The sequence below is a fragment of the Danio aesculapii genome, chromosome 22, assembly GCF_903798145.1.
Source record: "Danio aesculapii chromosome 22, fDanAes4.1, whole genome shotgun sequence".
Taxonomy (NCBI): Eukaryota; Metazoa; Chordata; class Actinopteri; order Cypriniformes; family Danionidae; genus Danio; species Danio aesculapii.
Window position 1 is genome coordinate 950,384 of NC_079456.1, and position 25,000 is coordinate 975,383.

Here is a 25,000-nt window from a genome sequence, read left to right on the forward strand (position 1 = left end):
GTCTTTCACAACACACGCAGCGATCTCAGATCAGTTCATCCAGACATTTTAATCTGATTCGCAAACTTGTTTGAAGAACCAAATTAGCCAGAGATCAGTTTTCAAGATTAACAGATCCAAGATCTGCCAAATCATCTTAGATCATTTAAGCGAGGTATGAAGAACGGACCCCTGTTGTTGTGATTACACAGTTGCTACGGTAACACCAACTACAGTAACTGATCTGTTGTGGTGATTCTACAGTTGCTGTGGTAACACATCAACTACAGTAACTGATCTGTTGTGGTGATTCTACAGTTGCTGTGGTAACACATCAACTACAGTAACTGATCTGTTGTGGTGATTCTACAGTTGCTACGGTAACACCAACTACAGTAACTGATCTGTTGTGGTGATTCTACAGTTGCTATGGTAACACCAACTACAGTAGCTGCTCTGTTGTTGTGATTCTACAGTTGCTATGGTAGCACATCAACTATAGTAATATAAACAAATGAGCCAGTACTGTAGTCTTCTACAACTATAGGTATATTATGCTACAACACACCACAGTTTACTGTAGTACAAACTAAAGTATAGGCTTCTATAACAATTTATCAGGTAATACTTCAGCAAGCTTTAGTTTATATAGTAAAAATATAAATTTTTTAAGATTCTGTATTTTGCCATTGACGAGTCTGTTCTGTTTATTCACAGCTGTGAATATCATTATGGGATGTGGACTTTGAAATAATACATTGGAGGAAAACAGGCATTAAAATGTTCATAAACTAAAAAAACAAGAGAAACATAAAGATAGAAAAAATTGAAATTTAATAGAAATTTTGTAGTTTGTAATTTGTGTTTGCAATATTTAAATAAATTCCTAAAGATGCTCAGTGACCAAACTCTCAGATTAATAAATATAACTCTTTAATAAAACCCCTGTTTAAATGCACCAAATTAAATGACCTATATACACTGAGGAATGGATTAAGATTTTCAAAATGGTGTACTCACTTAAGCTGAACACTGTGCAATAGGTGCGCAGTCCGTCAGGGGGCAGCTTTGCGCCTGCCGCTCCTCATGGATGATGAAGTGAATGCAGAAGTTTGAGAAAGAGTTTGTTCAGAGCCTCTTAGAAAGCAGATCTCCATCCTCCGCTTCTCTGCTCCATCATGATGCTGAGCGCTTTACTGGTCCTGATGGCGCTCGCAGCCTCCATCCAGGCGGAGAACCGGGCGCTGGAGGCGAAGATGGAGCCTTCATCATCATATTCATATTACTCCTCATCATCATCATCATCTGTGCATGAAGCAGGTCGAGCGCGTCACGCACCGAGAGTCCCGCGCGGCTCCAGATCCAGACCGCGGGAGCGGCAGGAGCCGCAGCCGCCGAGAGCGCACCCCGAGGCGGACACTTTCTTCACCACACCGCGGCCCTTCAGCGGCGCGCTGCGGCTCCACAACCCGCTGTTCCCGGTCACCGACGAGTCCTACAGCGCCTATGCCGTGCTGCTGCTGGCGCTGGTCGTGTTCTCCGTGGGCATCGTGGGAAACCTGGCGCTCATGTGTATCGTGTGGCACAACTATTACCTGAAGAGCACCTGGAACTGCGTGCTGGCCAGCCTGGCCTTCTGGGACTTCATGGTGCTGTTCTTCTGCCTGCCGGTGGTCATCTTCAATGAGCTGACCAAGAGGAGGCTGATGGGGGACCTGTCCTGCAGAGCAGTGCCCTATGTGGAGGTGCGTACAGCAGATTAATCAATCAACCAATAAACCTATCTATCTATCTATCTATCTATCTATCTATCTATCTATCTATCTATCTATCTATCTATAAACCATCGAACCAGTCATTTGTCAATCAATCAACTGATCAATCAACCAACCAAGCTGTCAGTCAGTTAATCACTTGATCAATATATCTGGTTATCTATCAATCTATCTAATAATTGATCAATCAACAAACCATACTACCAGTCATTGGTCAATCAATCAATCAATCAATCAATCAATAGACCAAACAACCAACCAGCCAGTCATCAGTTAGTTAATCAATCAATAAGCCAACCAACCAAATAGTGAGGCATCAATCGATCAGTCAATCAACCAAACTGTCATTCAGATGATCAATTAATTAACCAATCAGTCTGTTAACTGATAAATCTATCTCAGTACCATGGGGATGTGCAATAGTCAAGGCCAGACACAATCTGTGGACAGTATAGTAAGTAAAAACTACACAAATGAAATAGTGAATGATAACTTTTACACTTTTATTAAAGGTTTACAATGCAAATCCAATTAGATCCACTTATTTGGTAAACAAAGTAAGACTGCTAGGAATATTCCTTTACAAGCTGAACAGTACGTCAATCATCTAAACATCTGCAGATTACTTAATATTACTCAAATTACTATCAAAAATGAATATATATTTATTTACCATAACGGTTATCTACAAATACGGTTGCAAACCTCTGCTCTAAACAATGCTGGGTTGTTTAAACCCAACATTGGGTCAAATACTCTATTGATAGACCCAACAGTTGGGTTAAGATGTAAAAATTTAACCCGATGTTTAGATTTGTCCATATTTGACCCAAAGTTGTGCTTAGACAATCAAACGTTTGTCATCAGCCAGTTTATAAATGTGTCCCACCATTTAAGAAAGGTGTTATGCGTAAATATTATACGAAGCGATACACTTTCAGAACACAAAAATTATCTAGCTAGCAAGAAACATGCTAACTTTGGGCAAGTAAACAGGCAGAAGTGAAAGCAGCACACACCGCTATAATCCCTCACTGTGTGTGTGTGTGTGTGTGTCATTGTGCGGTGGTTCCTGGAGTTTATTTTCCAGCCTCCTCTTGTAACGCACCAGCTCTCCTCATTGTGGTGTAAATGAGATCTGGGGATAATTAGCGGCACTAATTGGCCTCATTAGCGTGTTGAATGAGTGTTTAGAGTGCTGTAAGGACAGGATTGTCTGCGTAGAGTGTTTGCATGTCTGTTGACCCACTTCTGTGGCCCTAAAGTGGTTCATATGTCCGGAAATTAACATATTAATGGATGTAAATGAGTTATTTTAACATTTAAAATATTAAAAAAAGCTAACAGTAGCAGCAAGAGTGAACATTTATCACTGCTGGTGCTGTATAACATGGTAAAATACTGTGAGTTCTGATAAATGTTAATGATTGCATATTCAACCATGGTATTTCTAAGGTAAATAACATATCACCATGGTAAATGTCCAAAAACATGAATTTACTATGGTGAATGTGCAAAACACTTTTTCACTACAGCTCATGTACAAAAAACATGGTCTGAGAATGTAAATACAGATGGTTTTATCATTGTATATGCCTAAAGATCTATAATCTGGTATCACTAGAGTACAAGTTAAAAATACTCCATTTTTACCATGGTGGAGATCCAATAAAACCATGCTACATGATCAAAAATAAGGTTTTACTATGGAAAATGTATTTAAAAACACCCTAAAACCATGATACTTTATTTTTCTTCTAAGCCATGGTGTGATGATGTCAAAAAATAGTTTCACTATGTACCTAAAAATCACAGTATGACCATGCTACAAAAACCAGATACACAAAATATCATGATTTTACCATGGTAAATTCAAAACATTAGATGTGTACATGTTCAAAAAGTATGTTATTTAACCATGGTACATGTTTGGAAACATGGTATGACCATGGTATGTAAAAAAAAAAGGACATAAAACCCTCAAGCAAACAAGTATTTAATATTGCGCATGATAAAAAACCATTGGATTTACTATGATACGCATTCAAAAACATGGTTTAACAGTGCTACATATGCAAAAATATGGTTTGACCTTTGTAAATGTAAATAACTTCTCACACACACATAGTCGAGTCTTCTGTAACAATTGGGTTGCAACAGGGGTCCAAATGCAGATCAGTGCTCGAAATTAACCTTTTTTCTTGGTAGCACCGGTGCTCCTAACTTCAGAAATTTAGGCGCACCTACCAATAATTATGAGCATCGTTACTACACGTTTTATATTAACAGATTTATCGCATTTGAAATCAATACTAATCAAAACTAACTAATAAACAAAACTCTGCATGTGCTCACCGGCCCTGCACACACTTGACATGAATGAGATGAACGATAATAACTGTGCTGTTCTCACGGGTGCTGTCTGATATTGCACAGATGATATTGACATATAACTTATTATTTGTATACGTCACCTTAATACGTCTTTTCATGAGCTGCAATATTAGTTTCATCTCAGTGAATGCATGCTCTTTAGCGATGGTGAACGCGGTGTCAGTCGTGATGATTAAACGAATGAATAAATAGAATGTGGTTACCTGAAACACAGTTACCTGAAAACTCCGTCCCACCGACCTTTACGGTGAATGCTTTAGTCATTTTCATAGCGGACTTTAACCACTGGAAGTCTTTTATCCACTCTTGGAAAGTGTAAATGCTGGATTGACATTCACTACATGATCACTAATCAGATGTGCCTTTATATGTAACTTTAGGTGGTTTCTAAAGCTAAATCTGTCAGTGTTGTTTTCATTCTCTCATATCCAGACCTTTACATTTTCGTGGAACTGAGTGATTGACAGCTGATGTTAACCAATCCTTTAGCATTCTGTTCTAGCACAGTGGGCCAATAAGAAGAGCTTGAAGGCGGGACAAGCTTTGTTTACTGCAGCAAGTTGACATGTCAACCGTCTTAATCTATTCCTGTGTTTGGTGTTTTTAGGTGGAAAGATGCATAATCGGTGAATGTCTCCTAAATCCGCGTAAGCGGTGAACATTTTGCTGTGAAAACTGATTGCACTGCAACAAATATATACACTCGCACAAATGCTCCCAAATATATTTTAAGGTCGCATAAATATAATTGCGGGCGCATATGGGACCAAAACTGTCGCAATTTCGAGCGCTGCAGATTTATTAGAGAGTAATCAGGCAGGAGCAAATGGTAGTCTAAGGGAAATCCAAAAGAGTAATCGAATTTACAGGTGAAGAGATCAAGGCAGGTAGCAAAACAACATAAACAGAAACAAACAAGTGTCAAAAACATGGCTAGACTAGACAGGAAATGCTCACTGGGGAAACAAGACTCAGCAACGGATGTGTGTGTGATGTGTATATATAGTTCTAATAATCAGTCATGACAATCTTCAGCTGTGTGTCTGTAATTAAGGGGTGACCTGGAACTGGCGTGCAAGTGCAGTGCATAATGGGATATGGAGTTTATGTGAATGACAGGGAGTGGTTTCCAGCGATCCGCAAGAGCTATATCGCTGTTGATTATAACTTTAATAAGGCGGACCTGATATTTTTCACTCTGAAGTGTTCCTCGGAGGGCGATATATCCCACTGTTCATTTACTCCAGCACTTATAAAGGTCATGTGATGTGTTTTTTCTCTTTGTGTTTCAGGTGGCGTCTCTGGGCGTGACCACGTTCACTCTGTGTGCGCTCAGCATCGACCGCTTCCACACGGTGACCAGCGGTCAGTCGCGGCCGCGGCAGGGCGAGTCGTGTCAGTCCATCCTGGCCAAGCTGTCAGTGATCTGGCTGGGCTCTCTGCTGCTGGCGGCGCCAGAGCTGCTGCTGTGGCGTCTGGAGCAGGACGGTTCTCCACAGTCGGGTCTCCCAGTGGACTCCTGCCGCCCACAGCCATCCACGGATCTGCCCGACGCACTGCTCTCGCTGGTGCTCACCTACCAACACGCCCGCATGTGGTGGACGTTCGGCTGCTATTTCTGCCTGCCGCTGCTGTTCACAGGTGCCTGTCATCTACTCACACGACACGTCAGCGAGGATGAAAAAACACTACGTTCATCATCAACATCATCATCATCATCTTCGTCATCGATAAAAAAACGAAGAAGAGAGCGTCAGCTGACTCGAACGGTAGTGGCGCTGGCATTCATCTACGCAATATGTTGTTTGCCGGAATACGTCTGGAATATCGTCCTGGCGTATGTGGGCATGGAGGTGGGCGTGGCCACACAGGCTCTGCTGGCTCTGATTGGTCAGTTTCTGTTGTTTGTGCGCGCCGGAGCGACGCCGGTTGTGCTGCTGTGCATCTGTCGGTCTCTCGGTCAGGCGTTCATGGACTGCTGCTGTTGCTGCTGCGAGGAGTGTTTTCCGGATCCCTCGTCCTCCTGCACATCCTCATCTGTGTCCACCAACGCCACCGCTGTGTCCTCGCCGCCGGCCTCGCCCATCTCCATGCAGGAGGACAAGCTCAAGATCGTGTCCGGGACGTCGCCGGCTGTGTTTTTCGATAAAGTTAAGGAGAGTCCAGCTGAGCTGATCATCGGTACGCCGTGTTGATCTTGACTCAGACGTATTTACGAAAACTGTGAAGTATCGTTCAGTCTAACACTCTTAAAGGGAACAAAAAATGTTTTGTTTTTTTCTGTGGACGAATAAATGTGTAATCAAATATACAAAAGACAATATTACGGGGCCGTTCACACAGAATGCATCTAAAAATGTGAGACAGCGCTCAGGAATGGTTTTAAAATCTCATGTTACCATCAACTGAAACAGTTGTCATGCCAACTTGCTACTTTTTACAGAACTTCGCAACACTTGCCCCGCTAACACTCTTAAAGGGACAGTGCACACGAAAATACTTGTTGTCATTACAGCAAATTTTGTTAGATGAATCAGATAAATGAAACATTAAAATGTGTACTCATATACAAACGACAGAATTACGAGGCCATTCACACAGAATGCGTCTAATTACGTGAGACGAAGCGCTCAGGAATGGTTAAAAAAATGAATCGTTACCGTCAAATTAAATAGTTGTCATGCCAATTTGCTACTGTTAACAGAAGTTTGCAACACTTGCCCCGCCATTTGAGCTCTTCTGGTTGGTCCATGCATTGGAACTGACATATGAAAACCATGTAGTATCGTTCAGTCGCTAACACTCAAGGGACAGGGCACATAAAAATTTCACCCATGTTACCATCAAATTAAATAATTGTCATGGCAACTTGCTACTATAAGTTACCAATATTTGCCCCGCCTCTCAGCTCTGCTGATTGGTCCACTGCTTTGGAACTGATATTGATGAACAGTTTTGCATGTAAAAATGTCAATTAATTTAACCTGACACAGCATGTTAAATTGCAGTGCTCATGTGCAAAACACACGCCTTGTCATGAGTGTTTACATAGAAAAACAATGGAAAAGTAGTGTATTGCAGAGGTCCTACCAGTCGGTTGATCAATTGGTATTGGGCCGCACAAGAAATCATTAACTATTTCCAATTTAGTTATTATCTGAGTCTGAAAGATCTTTTATTTTGAAAAATGACCGTTACATCTCTGTCACTTGAGTGCCAAAATTAACCCACAAGCAACAAAATGAGTAAGAAACAGACGTCTCTGGAAAGTTTCTTTGATGAGGGGAAAAGGCCCAGCAAAGGACCCACGAGCTGCCAATGAATGGATCCGCAACCCATTAGTCAACAAATCAGGTGAATCCAGCATGACTGTGCAAGAAGAAGATCAACTGCTGGGCCTATCGCGTCTTTTCTAGAATTTGCGCAAGTTCGTTGCGTTCATTGCCTTCCAGACGCACCTAGTTGAATGAATGCCGCGAGCGCAACGGGAATCATGTGACAAGAACTGAACGATCAGCTTCATGCTTTGTATGGAATATACACATTTCGGTAGACTAATTATCTCAGACAAACACAGAACACCCAAACACTGCAGTGCTTGTCATTTTCTCCATAAATAAAACTTGTATCAGAGTTACAGCAATGTTTTGTCAGCTTGTCATTCACTGAGAAAACGGTTGATGGTCGCCTAGCAACCTACGAACCAACCCACCCCCCCCCCCCCCCCACTCCCCTGGTCCGCGGTAAAATTGTCAAGCGTTGACCAGTCCGCAGTGATAAAAATGTTGGGGACCACTGCTGTACTCGAATGGAAGAATGCATTCTGTGTGAACGGCCCCTTATCTCTCTCTGCTGGATTACGAGCAGGAAGTATAGAAATAATTTCCTGTTCCATCTTTGTCTTCGGCCAATCAGAATTCTGCTTTCTTTCAATAAGGTCTATTGATGTAGAAACATCAACATTTGCTGTAATTCAGTCTGTTTTTCCTCTGTTCTACACTACAGACACGTACGTAAATTGTAACCAGTTTTTATTTCATTGGAATTAACAACTAATATTGTGTGTATGAATATACTGCATTGCTGGATGGACACTTTTGGCAAACTTGAAAGCATAATTTTTATGCACTTAATTTTGGATCATCATTAAACTGTCTTGTTTTAAGAGTCAGTGCACAAAATCAGCTTTTCAGATCCTCATTTACATGCAAATGTTAGTATGGACAACATGTTGTGAGGATTATTTCGTTAAAGACTGATTCTCTGCTGGAATTAAACGTTTTGTGTTTGTTTGTTTACAAACTCAGCAGAGATAAACGACTGAACTATGGAGAAATGGTCTTTTACAACTTTAACATGATAGATAGAGATTATTATATTAGCTAAGCAGATCGTTAGCGTCGAATCTTTTGTATTTTTTGTACTTGGTTGCAGACAATAAAAGAAAAGTCTCATAAACTTCGCAAGGCTCTCTCTCTCTTTTACACACAAACACAATTAAGGATTTGTACTTATGTGACCTGCCCGTCTGAGCGAAGGGATTTTCCTCCTACAGTAGATTCTCAGGAGGAGTCGTGGGGGCCCATAAGGACCGTATTGTTCCTGATCTGCGGCCCCCGCGCTGAATATCAATAGAGGGCCCGGAGCGGTTGCTAGGCGACTGTCACACGCCGGCTTTCGGCATTCAGACCCCAAACAGCAGAGCAGAAACAGACGCACATTCTGTCCGAGAGCCGGTTGCCCTGGAGACTGGGCCCCGCTCTGATGAGGGGCCGATCGGCTCCGCTGAGGGAAGAATGGCGCAGCTAGTAATCCCGGGTAGATTAAACGCTCCGCGCTGTCGTGAACCGCGCACAATGAGGTCAAGAGTATGTCTCGCAGCTTTAGTTGACTTTTCCACACGTTTGTTTTTGGTGGTTTTGTGGCGCCGTCTTTTGAAGGAACAAATGTCGGCTCTCAAGAAGCCACAGACATTCAGATTCTCTAAACTAATAGAGAAAACTGGCCTTAAACTTTAAGATATAGCCCAAAAATTCTACAAATGTACTACTCACAATTCATCTCATGGGCCATCACGGTGGCTCAGTGGTTAGCACTGTGGCCTCACAGCAAGAATGTCACCGGTTCGAGTCTTAGCTGGGTCAGTTGGTGTTTCTATGTGGAGTTTGCATGTTCTCCCCGTGTTGGTGTGGGTTTCCTCCGGGTGCTCCTGTTTCCCCCACAGTCCAAACACATACGCTATAGGGGAATTGATCAACTAAATTGGCCGTAGTGTATGAGTGTGTGTGTGTGTGAATAAGTGTGTATGGGTGTTTCCCAGTGGCTGGGTTGCAGCTGGAAGGGCATCCGCTGTGTAAAAAACATGCTGGATAAGTTGCCGGTTCGTTCTGCTGTGGTGACCCCGGATTAATAAAGGGACTACGCCGAAAAGAAATTGAATGAAGTTAATTGCAAGTTAATCAACTTTTGAGGATAATGACTTGTGTAGTACAGTGGTCCCTCGTTATTCGCAGGGGTTACGTTCTAAAAATAACCCGAAATCTGCCAAGTAGCCCGCTTTATTTTTTATTGATCTATTATGGATGTTTTAAGGCTGTAACCCCCTCACTACACACTTTATACACTTTTCTCAGACAGGCATCTTCACACTTTTTTCTCTTGTTTAATCACTCTCAAAGTTTGAACTTTCATAAAAAATGAGTTCAGTATTATAGAATGAATCTAAAGATCAGAACCTGTTATCAGGCGCAAACATTCATCGCTGTCAGCAAAAGGTTCATAAAGCTTTTGAGCTTGTGTGTGGATAATGTTGGCATCCAGCGTAATGTTTATCCTGCAGTCACTGATCCACAAAGCTCAAGCAGACTCCATCTTTAAGGGTAGTGTTGTCACCATACTGCAATTCGATACCAAACGGTACTGAAGTTTTAAAAACGTCCATTTTCCTCGAACGTTTGGGCGCTGCTGAGCGCGTTCTTAAACAGCGCTGATTGATCATTGTGTTCACATGCTCAACAGAAATGACTCTGATTGGCCGTTAAGGTCATCAGTTCACCGAACTCACCGCTGTTTCCTGAGTGTAGCCACAGATACGACGTTTTAAAGCCGTGATTCATCAGCGGATCACTCGTATGTCAACTTATAGACACATAAACCTGTTGATTGACGTGACTTTGAAATGCTCCAGTGTCCCTGTATCTGTGGTTACGCTCAGTAAACAGTGGTGAGTTCAGTGAACGTATGACCTTCTCAGCCAATCACAGTCACTTCTGTTGAGCATGTGAACACAATAGCCAATCAGTGCTGTTTAAGAACGTGCTCAACAGCATTTAAATGTTCACGGGAAATGCTTTTAAAATTGGTATCGAATTCCAGTAAAGTGACAACCCTACTTAAGGGGGTCGCACAGTTGATACCACGCGCACATGACAGTAGGAAGTAACACACACTGCACATTCGCACTCTGTGGCACGGCAGAAATATAAACAGGGTTCCGAGTCGTAGCTGGGCGCCACGGGCAGCCGCCGACTTGCGGCGCCGGTCTACATACCCTGATATAAACATATGCATGGTGCTGCGTATCCAGTGTGCGACCCCCTTCACGATGGTCTTGCTGTGAACAGTTACAACCCTTTTTGCATCCTTGTTGAAACGCACACTGCTAGCGATCGAAGATTTAGGTTAATTTGGCAAGCTGAACGCCTTCACTATACAAGAGAGACAGAGGAGATTGATTGATAATGGTCTACAGCCAATCAAGATGCAGAACACAATGCGCTGTAAAAAATAATAAAAATAAGCATGTTAAATTCCCCTCAAAAAACACACGAAACTGTGATTCTGCGAAAGGTGAACCGCGGTTTAGCGGGGCCCACTGTATCTGTGGGACTCATTCTAGAATTGTCGGTACATTTTAGGCATTTTCCTTAAACTGGAATGACATATATGACAGGGAACAATTATTCTGTTATTAATTGTTGTTTAACATATTGTTAAAGCATGTTTTTAAATCATAAAAGTGTTGAGGGTAACAGAGTTGACCATTTTGTGCTTTAGCTCCAGATGCTAACCACATGGCGTGTCTAAAACATGCATTTTTATCCTATTATTGTGTTTAAAAAGTGAACTGACAGAAATAGCACTGTAACAGAGTTGACAAAATCAATCTACTATTGGTAAATCCTAAACATTTTACCCAAAAATGAGAGAAGAACAATAACACACCTCAATGCTTTCCAGAGTTTCCCACCACAGGAAGTGACATCACTTGCAGCAAGTCACATGCTTTCTCTCTCAGTGCTTTACAGATTGTTCTGCCTTTATATAACTGATGTAACAGAGTTGAGCAGAATGCAGAGACACACACTAAATGTGTTTGAATCACTCAAATTACAGATAATACAGAAAATAGATAATCATCTATCTGCTAATTTAACTTACAGAGTAAACTCACAAAAAAGATGACAATTAGATTTAATTGAAGCTGAATGTATGATTCGGGAGGTGGAGACAGTCAAATTAGGTATAATGAGAGGCTTTAAGTTAATATTTTCAGGGCAAAATGTTCCTAAATAAACATAAAAACATTATTTTTTTAGAGATAACTTTGTGTTATTATTCAAAAGTGCTTGATTAAAGTTTTTTTTATAAATAATCTAAAGTTTATCTTGGAGATTACATTCTAAAATCATCCATATATTATAGCTAGTTTAGTGAAAACGATGTCTTCAAATAGCTCAGACACTATTTTAACTGACTGAAGTCATCCAAAATGTCCACAACGGAGGTTTTGTCACTGAATGTGTTGACAGTTTCGCTCCTCAACTATAAACCCACACACACTGTGACTCTGTTGTGACAGATGTGAATTCCTGAATGAAAATCAGCACTGAATTGCACAACACGTCTACACAAATAATGTGGCGATACTATGACACTATTTAAAAGATGTGAAGCTTCTGGAAAAAAATGTATTTTCAATGTTTTATTCCTGCTGAGAAACACCATCATAGAATTCATAATGGATGTCATTTTATAATGGACATTATATTGGGTTTTAACCCTCATGTGCTGTTGGGGATGTTTTCATCCAGTCTGTGAGGTGATTTTGAGTCTTAATTTGGTCATAACTTTTTCTGTGTTTCAGCTAGCAGAATGATTTTTGGTGACAAATTTTATGTTGACACACATTTTGAGAAAATCCTTTGAATTTTGAATACACTCTGGGCAAATTTACTACCCTTTTGGGCTAGTAAATGGGGCAAAAACAGCCACCAACAGTAAATTAGGGAGAAAAAAAATAAAAATCTAACAATGCATCAAAGCCAATGTTGTTATTAATCATTCACGTCCAAGAGTTTAATAAAAGGTAAAAAACATCCAGTCCACAAATACTTTTTATATTGAAAATGTCATTTTTTTCACCAAATCAGTGACATCATTTATGAATTTGGCAATTGAAGAGTTAAAATCCTGCAATTTTCTAAGTAATTTAGTAGTTTTGATCAGGACTGTGATTGATTAACAGATTTATCCAAAATGAAAAAATATATATTAATCTGATGCATTTTTACAGTGGTTTAATTGAGTGGATGTTTTCATCCCGAACATAACAAAAGGGTAGTAATTTTGAACAGTGCACAAGGGTTAATGGAAACTTTATCTACTGGCTTCTATTGCTGGCATTATAAAACTAATAAACCCTAATGGTATGTGCCTCAAAAACATTAGTAACCATTAAAACATCCTGATTTTAATGGCTGAAATTTGAGGTTTGTAATGGTTTAATGGTATACAAAGCCTTTTTTCAGTTGAGCTTTAAGTAATGCTACAGTATACTGAAGTAAATTATTAGTGTTTTTGAATCATACTAAAGTACTTGAATTAATCTATTGTGGTGATTCTACAGTTGCTAATATTTAAACAAATGGTTTTCTACAGGGTGTACTAATACATCTCAGTTTCCTGTTGTATAAACTAAAGTATACTACAGCATTTATTAGTTTATCAGTTCACTATAGTTAATACTACAGTAGTATTCATTAAAGTGTTGTAAATAGTAAAATATATATATAGTGTTTTAATTTAACTAGTTAAAGTTATTAGCAACTAATAAGTAATGGTAACTAACGACCCTAACTTTTCTGTTATATATATATATATAAAGCAACAAATAAACTTGAATTTTACTACAATATGGCTCGTTATTACAATTATTTAATGTAAACTACCAAAGTTTTTCGAGCTAAAGGCGTTCTGTGGGAGAAATAACCCATTCATTATAAATTCAAACAGAAGCTCAGTGTGTGTGTGTCCTGACGGAGACACTGTTTGTTTTGTCCTGAATAAAGTAGACTGAATCTCTAACCGATCGCCGTGGAAACCGTCCCTCAGAGCCGCTTCACAGCACCACGGGCTCCCGGAACCGACCGTCCGCGGGGGCAGGAAGGCCGGAGTGTGTCCGCTCAGCCCTGCTGGAGATCCGGCTGCTGTCCGCGTCTCCATGACCACCACACTGCCCACATCCGAGCAGAGGAGACCCGGTCCAAAACCAACATCAGCGAGGGGTCTGACGGGCGAACGAGCTCCGACAGACCGTTCATGAAGACCGTTAATTCGTCACACCAACGGAACGGCGATGAGTTTATGCGTGTCCGTTAAAAAGTCAATTTAAATTTAGAAAAAGAGCGCGAATTCGCTCGCTCACTAGTATTTTCCCGCGATTCTGTGGCGGTTTCTGTGTAATTTCAGTTTAAAATGAGTTTATTTACTGATTAAAAAGACAAAACTGTCCAATTTCTGGCTTAATTTATATGATGGTCTAAAATTTATTGTCTCTACTGAAAATACACTAAGAAACTACTACAGACGTCCACTTAAGCTACAATAAAAACATTAAAAAGTGTCCAATTTTAATCATTAAAACCTGTACTTTTGAATAGTTTCTTCTAGTGTGTTTTGAGGCATATTCTGTTGTAGGTTAAGTGTTTTAAAACATTATCAATATGAGGCAAATTAGAGAAAACCAATACAGATCCTATTAAAACCAATAGCATTTCCACCTTAATGTTTTCAGCTTGGATGAAGTTCTTTGTGATTTCTGTGTAATTTAAATCAGATGTTTATTTGTTATTTTAGAAGGCACACAAACTCCTAATTTCTGTCTTCATTGATTTTATGTATTGTTATGTTGTTGTTTAGACACCATAAAAAGTTTACCTAAAGTGAAAATGTCACTGGAGAGATTTTATTTAATACTTAATGAGAGAAATATTGGTCTCTACTGACCTCTGCTGGTGACTCGCTGTTAATTCCTTATTACACGTCTATGTATATATATATCTTTTGACTATTTTAAAATACACAATACATTGTGGGATACAATATACTTTTTATTGTCTGTTAAATGTAATGTTTTTTCTATTAAAAAAAATACATGCTAGATAATGCAGAAATTGATTAGCATTACAGCAGTAAGCTACTCTGAATACTAAAATTTATATTCCCTTACGTCATGTTTTTTCTTTAAGTTCATATTGGTTTTTTTAATCAGCCTTACGGCCTATTTCTGTCCAATATCAGTGAATTCAACTCAATTTTTCTGAGTGAAGAAAAAGCCAACAGCACTTCTGAGAGGGAAATCATTTAATTTCATTTTTAAATAATCTGTAAATAACAAGAACAACATGTACAGTTATCACCGCGAGTACGAGAGAATAGAAAGATCCCGAATGTAAAACTCAAGTGATCGAGTCTTGTACAGAAACTGTAGTTATGTGACAGCTTTAAAAAGTTACTGTGGGGGTCCATATATAAACAGGAGCAAAAAAATACGTCATTGAGCTCGGTCCAATCACACGCTGATTATACAGTAACTATGGCAACCTGCTCCATCCCATAATGAGCCATGCAACGGGAAACCAGTGTGAAACAAAAACGTTTGGCCACATTTAAGTACACATATAAATATTCAAATAAACACATACTAATGTCATGAGAGGCCAGATGAGCTTAAGTCACGATGAATGAGAGCAGAAAATCAAGTGTTCTGCAATTAGTGTCAAATCGACTAACGCAACACGACAAAATGACAGTCAGCCAACTATAATTTAAAAATGAATCATTTCACGACATAAAGGTCACTTAAGAAACTAACAATGTTACTAAGTTGCAAGCTATGAAACTTAATTCCGTTATTATAAATCAACAAACGTTTCAAATGTATTACAATTAAAGTAATTAATAATGTACTTAAGTTGTGTGCTCGCAAATCATGTTAATTATAACGAATTACGAACTGCACTTGGTTAATTTCCTAATTAAGTTCAATAATAAACAAATTTTGTTTTACGTCAATTTTGTTAACTTCGTAAATGACTAGTTTGTCACATTTCAACACCAATAATGCTAACATGAAGTTAGCAGTTTCAATAAAAATAACTACCATTGTAACGTAGGTCGTAACATGAATTTGTTACATCAACTTTAAAGCTTAGCCATGCCGTTTTGTCGTTTTGTGTTGTTTTAACTCATCTAGATTATGAACTCATGGTACGCAGAAAATCTAAATATTAGTGCAGATGAATACAAAATGATTAGCAGTTGCGAAAAATGAACAGAAAAAAAACTGCGGCATTTATAACGTAAATATTCTTCAAGTCTACATGACGGCATTCGCGCGCACATACACAATCGCTCACACACACAATCCGCTCATTCAGATTGCTGTGAATATGAGTGGGGTCTTCTTCATCATTATTATTATTATTATAATTATTATTATTATTATCGTAGGATGCTAATCACAATAAGACAAACACTGTAATGCTCAGAAGGGAGATCTCATTTGGTTTAAGTTGCTATTTACATAATCCAGTTGAAAAACACTGAAAAAACATGAGTAAAAACATGCCAAAACAAACAAAGAATGAAAAAATATGTCAATTTACATATGTATAAACTACTGACGTGTTTATAAATCGTTATGATTTAGGCCAAAAACGTCCACTAGTGCGACAAAAACGAAACAAGCTGTAAACAAAATCAAAGCGAAAAAAGCAATGGCAAGATCTTCATTTCTCCCCGATACAAACAGCGTTCGAAACCAGGAGATTCGCACGATATTCAGTTTTATTAGCGCAACAAACAGACACAAATCATTGTTTGCCATCCGATACAGTTTCGCAAACTATCGGGGATCAAAGAATCGTCTAAACACTGATGTTGTTCTGCACGCAACAGCGACACAAAGAAAACATAAAAAACCTTCGGACTGATCTGTGTGCTTTCCGATAAAACGACAGATTTTGTTATGCTACAAGATTTTACGCACACCATGTGACCTTAGCTAACGGTGTGATGACAGTCGCCAAATCACACTCAAGGGCTAACGATGCTAAGATTCACCATCTCGCTAAACGCAAAACAATCAGCAGATTCTCTGGGAATGTTTTTTTTTTCACAACGCTGGAATAACGTTAAAACAACAAGGTTGAGCGAACGTACTGCCGAGCGCTGATTCGATCCCAAACATGCAGAACGGCGCACGCGAGGAGATCAAACACGTCATGACGAACCGTAAAAAAGCACATTCAAGTAAAAACTGAAAAATCAAACGATGGACATGATGTTGATTAGTTTATCAGAACAGAGGGGGAGGGGCGGATGCTCGTTTGTTTATAATGGAATACAGCTGATCACGTGACGCAGCTCCTCCAATCAGACGCCTCGCCCTCAGCTCCGCCGGGTCCGCGAGTGCTGGATCAGCCACTGTAGTGTGATGTCTGGAGCGCACGCACACACACACACACACACACACACACACACACACACATATATACAGGCTCATTAGCATAGGACAAGCCCACATAGAGCTTGAGCAGCTAATCACAGGTAAAAGACAAGTATTTCATAAAAATACTCGTAGCAACCAGTAAAAAAAAATGACTCTAAAGTGGCTACAACTGGAACCCCCTACAAAATCTGAATGGTTGGATATCATATCTAATGTTCAAAATATGGAAAGGATGATTTTATCTTTGAAACTACAAATGGACAAATACCTGCAATATTGGGAGAAATGGATTGTACTTACACAGTGTAATCTGATATCTATATGTATTTGTTAATGTGACCTGTAAGAAAATATGTGACCAGTCAACTGTTCATTTAAGTTCTGGTGATTTATTGTATTATTGTATTTTATTTATTTATTATTATTATTATTAATATTTTTAAATCTATAATTTGTATTTTTCCCCTTGTTTTTTTCTTAGAAAAATAAAATATATATAAAAAATTATATATATTTCTTTATATATATTTATATACATACACACACACACATATATATTATTTGTATATATATATATATATATATATATATATATATATAATTTGCATGTTTAAATATGTTTAATACTCTTGTGATATATAGCTGCTTTATCGCAAAGCTAAATACATATTTTTAAATGAGTGACAAATGATATCCGGATACATGCAGTAGACTCCTATAGAGCAAGATATATACACTCACCGGCCACTTTATTAGGTACACCTGTCCACCAGCTCAATAACGCAAATTTCTTATCGGTCAATCACATGGCAGCAGCTCAATGCATTTAGACATGTAGACATGGTCAAGACAAACTGCTGCAGGTCAAAGCGAGCATTAGAATGGGGAAGAAAGGGGATTTAAGAGACTTTGAAAGTGGCATGGTTGTTGCTGCCAGACGGGCTGCTCTGAGTATTTCAGAAACTGCTGATCTACTGGGATTTTCACGCACAACCATCTCTAGGGTTTACAGAGAATGGTCCGACAAAGAGGAAATATCCAGTGAGCGGCAGTTCTGTGGGCGCAAATGCCTTGTTGATGTCAGAGGGGAGATTTTCTTGACACACTTTGGGTCCATTAGTACCAATTGAGCATGGTGTCAACGCCACAGCCTACCTGAGTATTGTTCTGACCATGTCCATCCCTTTATGAGCACAGTGTCTCCATCTTCTGATGGCTACTTCCAGCAGGATAACGCACCATGTCATAAAGCACCAATCATCTCAGACTGGTTTCTTCAACATGACAATGAGTTCACTGTACTTAAATGGCCTCCACAGTCACCAGAGCTCAATCCAATAGAGCACCTTTGGGATGTGGTGGAACTGGAGATTGGCATCATGGATGTGCAGCCGACAAATCTGCAGCAACTGTGTGATGCTATCATGTCAATATGGAGCAAAATCTCTGAGGAATATTTCCAGTAGCTTGTTGAATCTCTGACATGAAGGATTAGGGCAGTTCTGAAGGCAAAAGGGGGTCCAACCCGGTACTAGTAAGGTGTACCTAATAAAGTGGCCAGTGAGTGTATAAATGCACACTATACAACAAATCCCAACTTCTTATGTCATAAAACATAACTATATTATCGTCCAAATCTACATGTAACATTATCTAAAACTCCTTATATATATATATATATATATATATATATATATATATATATATATATATATATATATATATATAAAAATCTCAAAATGTGACTATATATTAGTAAGGACAGTAGAATGTTGGCAGGTTGAAATCAAATGTTATGTCAACGTTGTTTTATAATATGGTTGTCAAAGTCACAAGCAACTTTGTTAAATTAATAATAGTAGACTTCTACGATGAGTTTTTGTTTACATCACTTCTTAAAGTCAATGGCAGTCATTGTAACTATCATTAGTGTCAAAAGCAGTGAGAAGTTGTTCTGTCGACTGTTCATCTGTGAAACGTGTGAGCTCTGCGAGTGTTCAACGGCGTCTCTTACCGATGTTGTCCTTCTCTTTACAGGAGATGGAGTAACAGCAGATCTCTCTGTCCTGGATGGCCGACAGATTCCTGGAGATTCAACACACACACACACACACACACACACACACCATCAGACTTCAGTCAGTGCTATACAGACACAATGGCTGAAAACTAAACAGAAAACACCTTTTAAATACTGAGATAAAGAGATTTATAAACATAAAAAAACCAATCTGAGTTATTTACAATAGAGGCAAACACTTTTTTAAAAAGGTGCTTTCTCTTACTTTTGTTTGTAAATAATAATAATTTATATAAAACTAAGCTTAATAGCAATATAAGTTATAACTCACATTCTCTCAATGAGCTCTTTCTCATCTAGAGCTCCAGGAAGATCTCTTTTGTTGCCGAGGACCAGCACCTGCAGACGGACACACAGATGATCAGACGGACACACAAACGGATACACAGACTGCCAGACGGACACACAGACAGTCACACAGACAGACAAACAGACACCCAGACGGACACACAGATGGACCGATGGACTGCCAGACGAACAGACAGTCAGACAGACACACAAACGGACACACAGACGGCCAGACGGACACACAGACGGCCAGACGGACACACAGACGGCCAGACGGAAACACAGACGGCCAGACGGACACAGTCAGACAGACACACAAACGGACACACAGACGGCCAGACGGACACACAGTCAGACAGACACACAAACGGACACACAGACGGCCAGACGGACACACAGACGGCCAGACGGAAACACAGACGGCCAGACGGACACACAGACACCCAGACGGACACACAGATGGACCGATGGACTGCCAGACAAACAGACAGTCAGACAGACACACAAACGGACACACAGACGGCCAGACGGACACACAGACGGCCAGACGGAAACACAGACGGCCAGACGGACACACAGACACCCAGACGGACACACAGATGGACCGATGGACTGCCAGACGAACAGACAGTCAGACAGACACACAAACGGACACACAGACGGCCAGACGGACACACAGACGGCCAGACAGAAACACAGACGGCCAGACGGACACACAGTCAGACAGACACACAAACGGACACACAGACGGCCAGACAGACGGCCAGACGGAAACACAGATGGCCAGACGGACACACAGACACCCAGACGGACACACAGATGGACCGATGGACTGCCAGACGAACAGACAGTCAGACAGACACACAAACGGACACACAGACAGCCAGACAGACACACAGACGGTCAGACGGACACACAGATGGTCAGACGGACACACAGTCAGACAGACACACAAACGGACACACAGACGGCCAGACAGACGGCCAGACGGACACACAGACGGCCAGACGGACACACAAACAGACACACAGACGGCCAGACGGACACACAGACAGTCAGACAGACACACAAACGGACACACAGACAGCCAGACGGACACACAGACAGTCAGACAGACACACAAACGGACACACAGACGGCCAGATGGACACACAGACGGCCAGACGGAAACACAGACGGCCAGACGGACACACAGACACCCAGACGGACACACAGATGGACCGATGGATTGCCAGACGAACAGACAGTCAGACAAACACACAAACGGACACACAGACGGCCAGACGGACACACAGACGGCCAGACGGAAACACAGACGGCCAGACGGACACACAGTCAGACAGACACACAAACGGACACACAGACGGCCAGACAGACGGCCAGACGGAAACACAGATGGCCAGACGGACACACAGACACCCAGACGGACGCACAGATGGACCGATGGACTGCCAGACGAACAGACAGTCAGACAGACACACAAACGGACACACAGACAGCCAGACAGACACACAGACGGTCAGACGGACACACAGATGGTCAGACGGACACACAGTCAGACAGACACACAAACGGACACACAGACGGCCAGACAGACGGCCAGACGGAAACACAGACGGCCAGACGGACACACAGACGGCCAGACGGACACACAAACAGACACACAGACGGCCAGACGGACACACAGACAGTCAGACAGACACACAAACGGACACACAGACGGCCAGACGGACACACAGACGGCCAGACGGAAACACAGACGGCCAGACGGACACACAGACACCCAGACGGACACACAGATGGACCGATGGACTGCCAGATGAACAGACAGTCAGACAGACACACAAACGGACACACAGACGGCCAGACGGACACACAGACGGCCAGACGGAAACACAGACGGCCAGACGGACACACAGTCAGACAGACACACAAACGGACACACAGACGGCCAGACGGACACACAGACGGCCAGACGGAAACACAGACGGCCAGACAGACACACAGACACCCAGACGGACACACAGATGGACCGATGGACTGCCAGACGAACAGACAGTCAGACAGACACACAAACGGACACACAGACGGCCAGACGGACACACAGACGGCCAGACAGAAACACAGACGGCCAGACGGACACACAGTCAGACAGACACACAAACGGACACACAGACGGCCAGACAGACGGCCAGACGGAAACACAGATGGCCAGACGGACACACAGACACCCAGACGGACACACAGATGGACCGATGGACTGCCAGACGAACAGACAGTCAGACAGACACACAAACGGACACACAGACAGCCAGACAGACACACAGACGGTCAGACGGACACACAGATGGTAAGACGGACACACAGTCAGACAGACACACAAACGGACACACAGACGGCCAGACAGACGGCCAGACGGAAACACAGACGGCCAGACGGACACTCAGACGGCCAGACGGACACACAAACAGACACACAGACGGCCAGACGGACACACAGACAGTCAGACAGACACACAAACGGACACACAGACAGCCAGACGGACACACAAACAGACACACAGAAGGTCAGACGGACACACAGACAGTCAAACAGACACACAAACGGACACACAGACGGCCAGACGGACACACAGACAGTCAGACGGACACACAAACAGACACACAGAAGGTCAGACGGACACACAGACAGTCAGACAGACACACAAACGGACACACAGACGGCCAGACAGACTGCCAAACAGACACACAGACTGCCAGACGGACGCACAGACGGCCAGACGGACACACAGATGGCCAGACAGACACACAGACTGCCAGACGGACACACAGACGGCCAGACGGACACACAGATGGCCAGACGGACACACAGATAGTCAGACAGACACACAAACGGACACACAGACGGACACACAGATGGCCAGACAGACACACAGACTGCCACACGGACACACAGACGGCCAGACGGACACACAGACGGTCAGACGGACACACAGACGGCCAGATGGACACACAAGTGGACAGACAGACAGACAGACAGACAAACAGACAGACAGACAGACAGTCAGACGGACACGCAGACGGACACACAGACGGCCAGACAGATGGACACACAGACGGACAGACAGACAGACAGACAGACGGACAGACAAACAGACAGACAGACAGACAGACAGACAGACAAACAGACAGACAGACGGATACACGAATGATCAATCAGATGCAGAGAAGGTGAGATTAACACACAGACAGTCAAACAGACACACAGACAGTTAGACAGACACACAAACGGCCAGACGGACACACAGACGGTCAGACGGACACACAAACGGACACACAGACGGCCAGACGGACACACAGACAGTCAGACGGACACACAAACAGACACACAGAAGGTCAGACGGACACACAGACAGTCAGACAGACACACAAACGGACACACAGACGGCCAGACAGACTGCCAAACAGACACACAGACTGCCAGACGGACGCACAGACGGCCAGACGGACACACAGATAGTCAGACACACAAACGGACACACAGACGGACACACAGATGGCCAGACAGACACACAGACTGCCAGACGGACACACAGACGGCCAGACGGACACACAGATGGCCAGACGGACACACAGATAGTCAGACAGACACACAAACGGACACACAGACGGACACACAGATGGCCAGACAGACACACAGACTGCCAGACGGACACACAGACGGCCAGACGGACACACAGACGGCCAGATGGACACACAAGTGGACAGACAGACAGACAAACAGACAGACAGACAGACAGACAGTCAGACGGACACGCAGACGGACACACAGACGGCCAGACAGATGGACACACAGACGGACAGACAGACAGACGGACAGACAAACAGACAGACAGACAGACAGACAGACAAACAGACAGACAGACGGATACACGAATGATCAATCAGATGCAGAGAAGGTGAGATTAACACACAGACAGTCAAACAGACACACAGACAGTTAGACAGACACACAAACGGCCAGACGGACACACAGACGGTCAGACGGACACACAGACTGCCAGACTGACACACAGACAGCCAGACGGACACACAGACAGCCAGACTGACACACAGATGGCCAGACGGACACACAGACAGTCAGACAGACAGATACACGAACGATCAATCAGATGCACAGAAGGTGAGATTAACACACAGACAGTAAGACAGACACACAAATGGCCAGACGGACACACAGACAGACACACAGACGGCCAGACAGAAACACAGACAGCCAGACAGACACACAGATGGATGGACAGATGGACAGAGAGAGACAAAGACGGATACACGATCAGTCAGATGCACAGATGGTTAGATTAAGACACAGATAGTCAGACGGACACACCGACAGACACACAGACAGTCAGACAGAGACACAGACGAACAAACAGACACAAAGACAGTCAGACAGACACACAGACAGTCAGACGGACACATAGATGGTCAGGCGGACACACAGACGGTCAGGCGGACACACAGACGAACAGACAGACACACAGACAGTCAGACAGACACACAGACAGACACAAAGACAGTCACAGACTCACAGACGAACAGACAGACACACAGACAGTCAGACAGACACACAGACGGTCAGACAGACACAGACGGACACACAGATGGTCAGACAGACACACAAATGGTCAGACAGACACACAGACGGTCAGACAGACGCACAGACGGTCAGACAGACGCACAGACGGTCAGACAGACGCACAGAGGGTCAGGCGGACACACAGACGGTCAGACAGACACACAAAGGGTCAGACAGACACACAGACGGACACACAGATGGCCAGACAGACACAAAGACGGTCAGATAGAAACACAAACAATCAGATGGATACACGATTGATCACTCAGATGCATAGACAGTGAAATTAACACACAGATTGTCAGATGGACACACCGACAGACACACAGATGGCCAGACGGACACACAGACGGCCAGACGAACACACAGAGAGTCAGACAAGGCAAGGCAAGTTTATTTATATAGCACATTTCATACACAGTGGCAATTCAAAGTGCTTTACATAAACAGGAATAAAAGAAACAAGTATAAGAGAAATAAAAACAAATAATAAAAATGGTAAAAATAGAAATAAAATAAAATAAAATAAAAGCTGATAAAATGTGTTATAAAAGAATTAAAAAGAAAAGAAAAACATAGTAGTTCGATCTGTCGGACGTAGCACAGTGCTCATTCAGTAAAGGCACAGCTAAACAGATGTGTTTTCAGTCTTGATTTGAACGTGCCTAATGTTGGAGCACATCTGATCATTTCTGGAAGCTGATTCCAGCAGCGAGGGGCGTAGTAGCTGAAAGCCGATTCACCCTGCTTTGACTGAACTCTTGGAATTTCTAGTTTATTTGATCCTAAAGATCTGAGTGATCTGTTAGGTTTGTATTCAGTGAGCATATCTGTAATGTATTGAGGTCCTAGGCCATTTAGTGATTTATAGACCAGTGATAATACTTTAAAATCTATTCTGAATGTAACTGGGAGCCAGTGTAAAGACCTGAGGACAGGTGTGATGTGCTCTGATTTCCTGGTTCTGGTCAGAATTCTGGCCGCAGCGTTCTGGATGAGCTGCAACTGTCTGACTGTCTTTTTGGGAAGGCCAGTGAGGAGGCTGCTACAGTA

General features: G+C 42.3%; 2 protein-coding genes across 2 annotated transcripts in view; one reads left to right on the forward strand and one right to left on the reverse strand.

Annotated features, from left to right (window-relative positions):
* Positions 1 to 1,053: 1,053 nt before the first annotated feature.
* Positions 1,054 to 6,607, forward strand: gpr37l1a (G protein-coupled receptor 37 like 1a). The gene is made up of 2 exons (XM_056448581.1): positions 1,054 to 1,724; positions 5,441 to 6,607. Exons 1-2 carry the CDS (start codon positions 1,158 to 1,160, stop codon positions 6,341 to 6,343), a joined length of 1,470 nt encoding a protein of 489 aa, XP_056304556.1. The 5' UTR covers positions 1,054 to 1,157; the 3' UTR covers positions 6,344 to 6,607.
* Positions 6,608 to 14,774: 8,167 nt separating this feature from the next.
* The window catches only part of arl8a (ADP-ribosylation factor-like 8A), a 19,036-nt gene continuing 8,810 nt past the window's right edge, over positions 14,775 to 25,000 (reverse strand). Inside the window, exons 5-7 of the mRNA XM_056447879.1 lie at positions 19,293 to 19,360; positions 18,956 to 19,026; positions 14,775 to 16,930 (exon numbers count right to left, since the gene is read on the reverse strand). Coding sequence (XP_056303854.1) covers positions 16,881 to 16,930; positions 18,956 to 19,026; positions 19,293 to 19,360 — 189 coding nt within the window. The 3' untranslated portion in view covers positions 14,775 to 16,880. The remainder of the gene's footprint in view (positions 16,931 to 18,955; positions 19,027 to 19,292; positions 19,361 to 25,000) is intronic.

What these genes read in the sequence shown, in the direction of transcription:
- gpr37l1a (XM_056448581.1), top strand. Translation starts at nt 1,158, where the DNA reads ATGATGCTGAGCGCTTTACTGGTCCTGATGGCGCTCGCAGCCTCCATC. An exon ending in GAGCAGTGCCCTATGTGGAG is followed by an intron (nt 1,725 to 5,440) that starts GTGCGTACAGCA and finishes TTTGTGTTTCAG; the next exon opens with GTGGCGTCTCTGGGCGTGAC.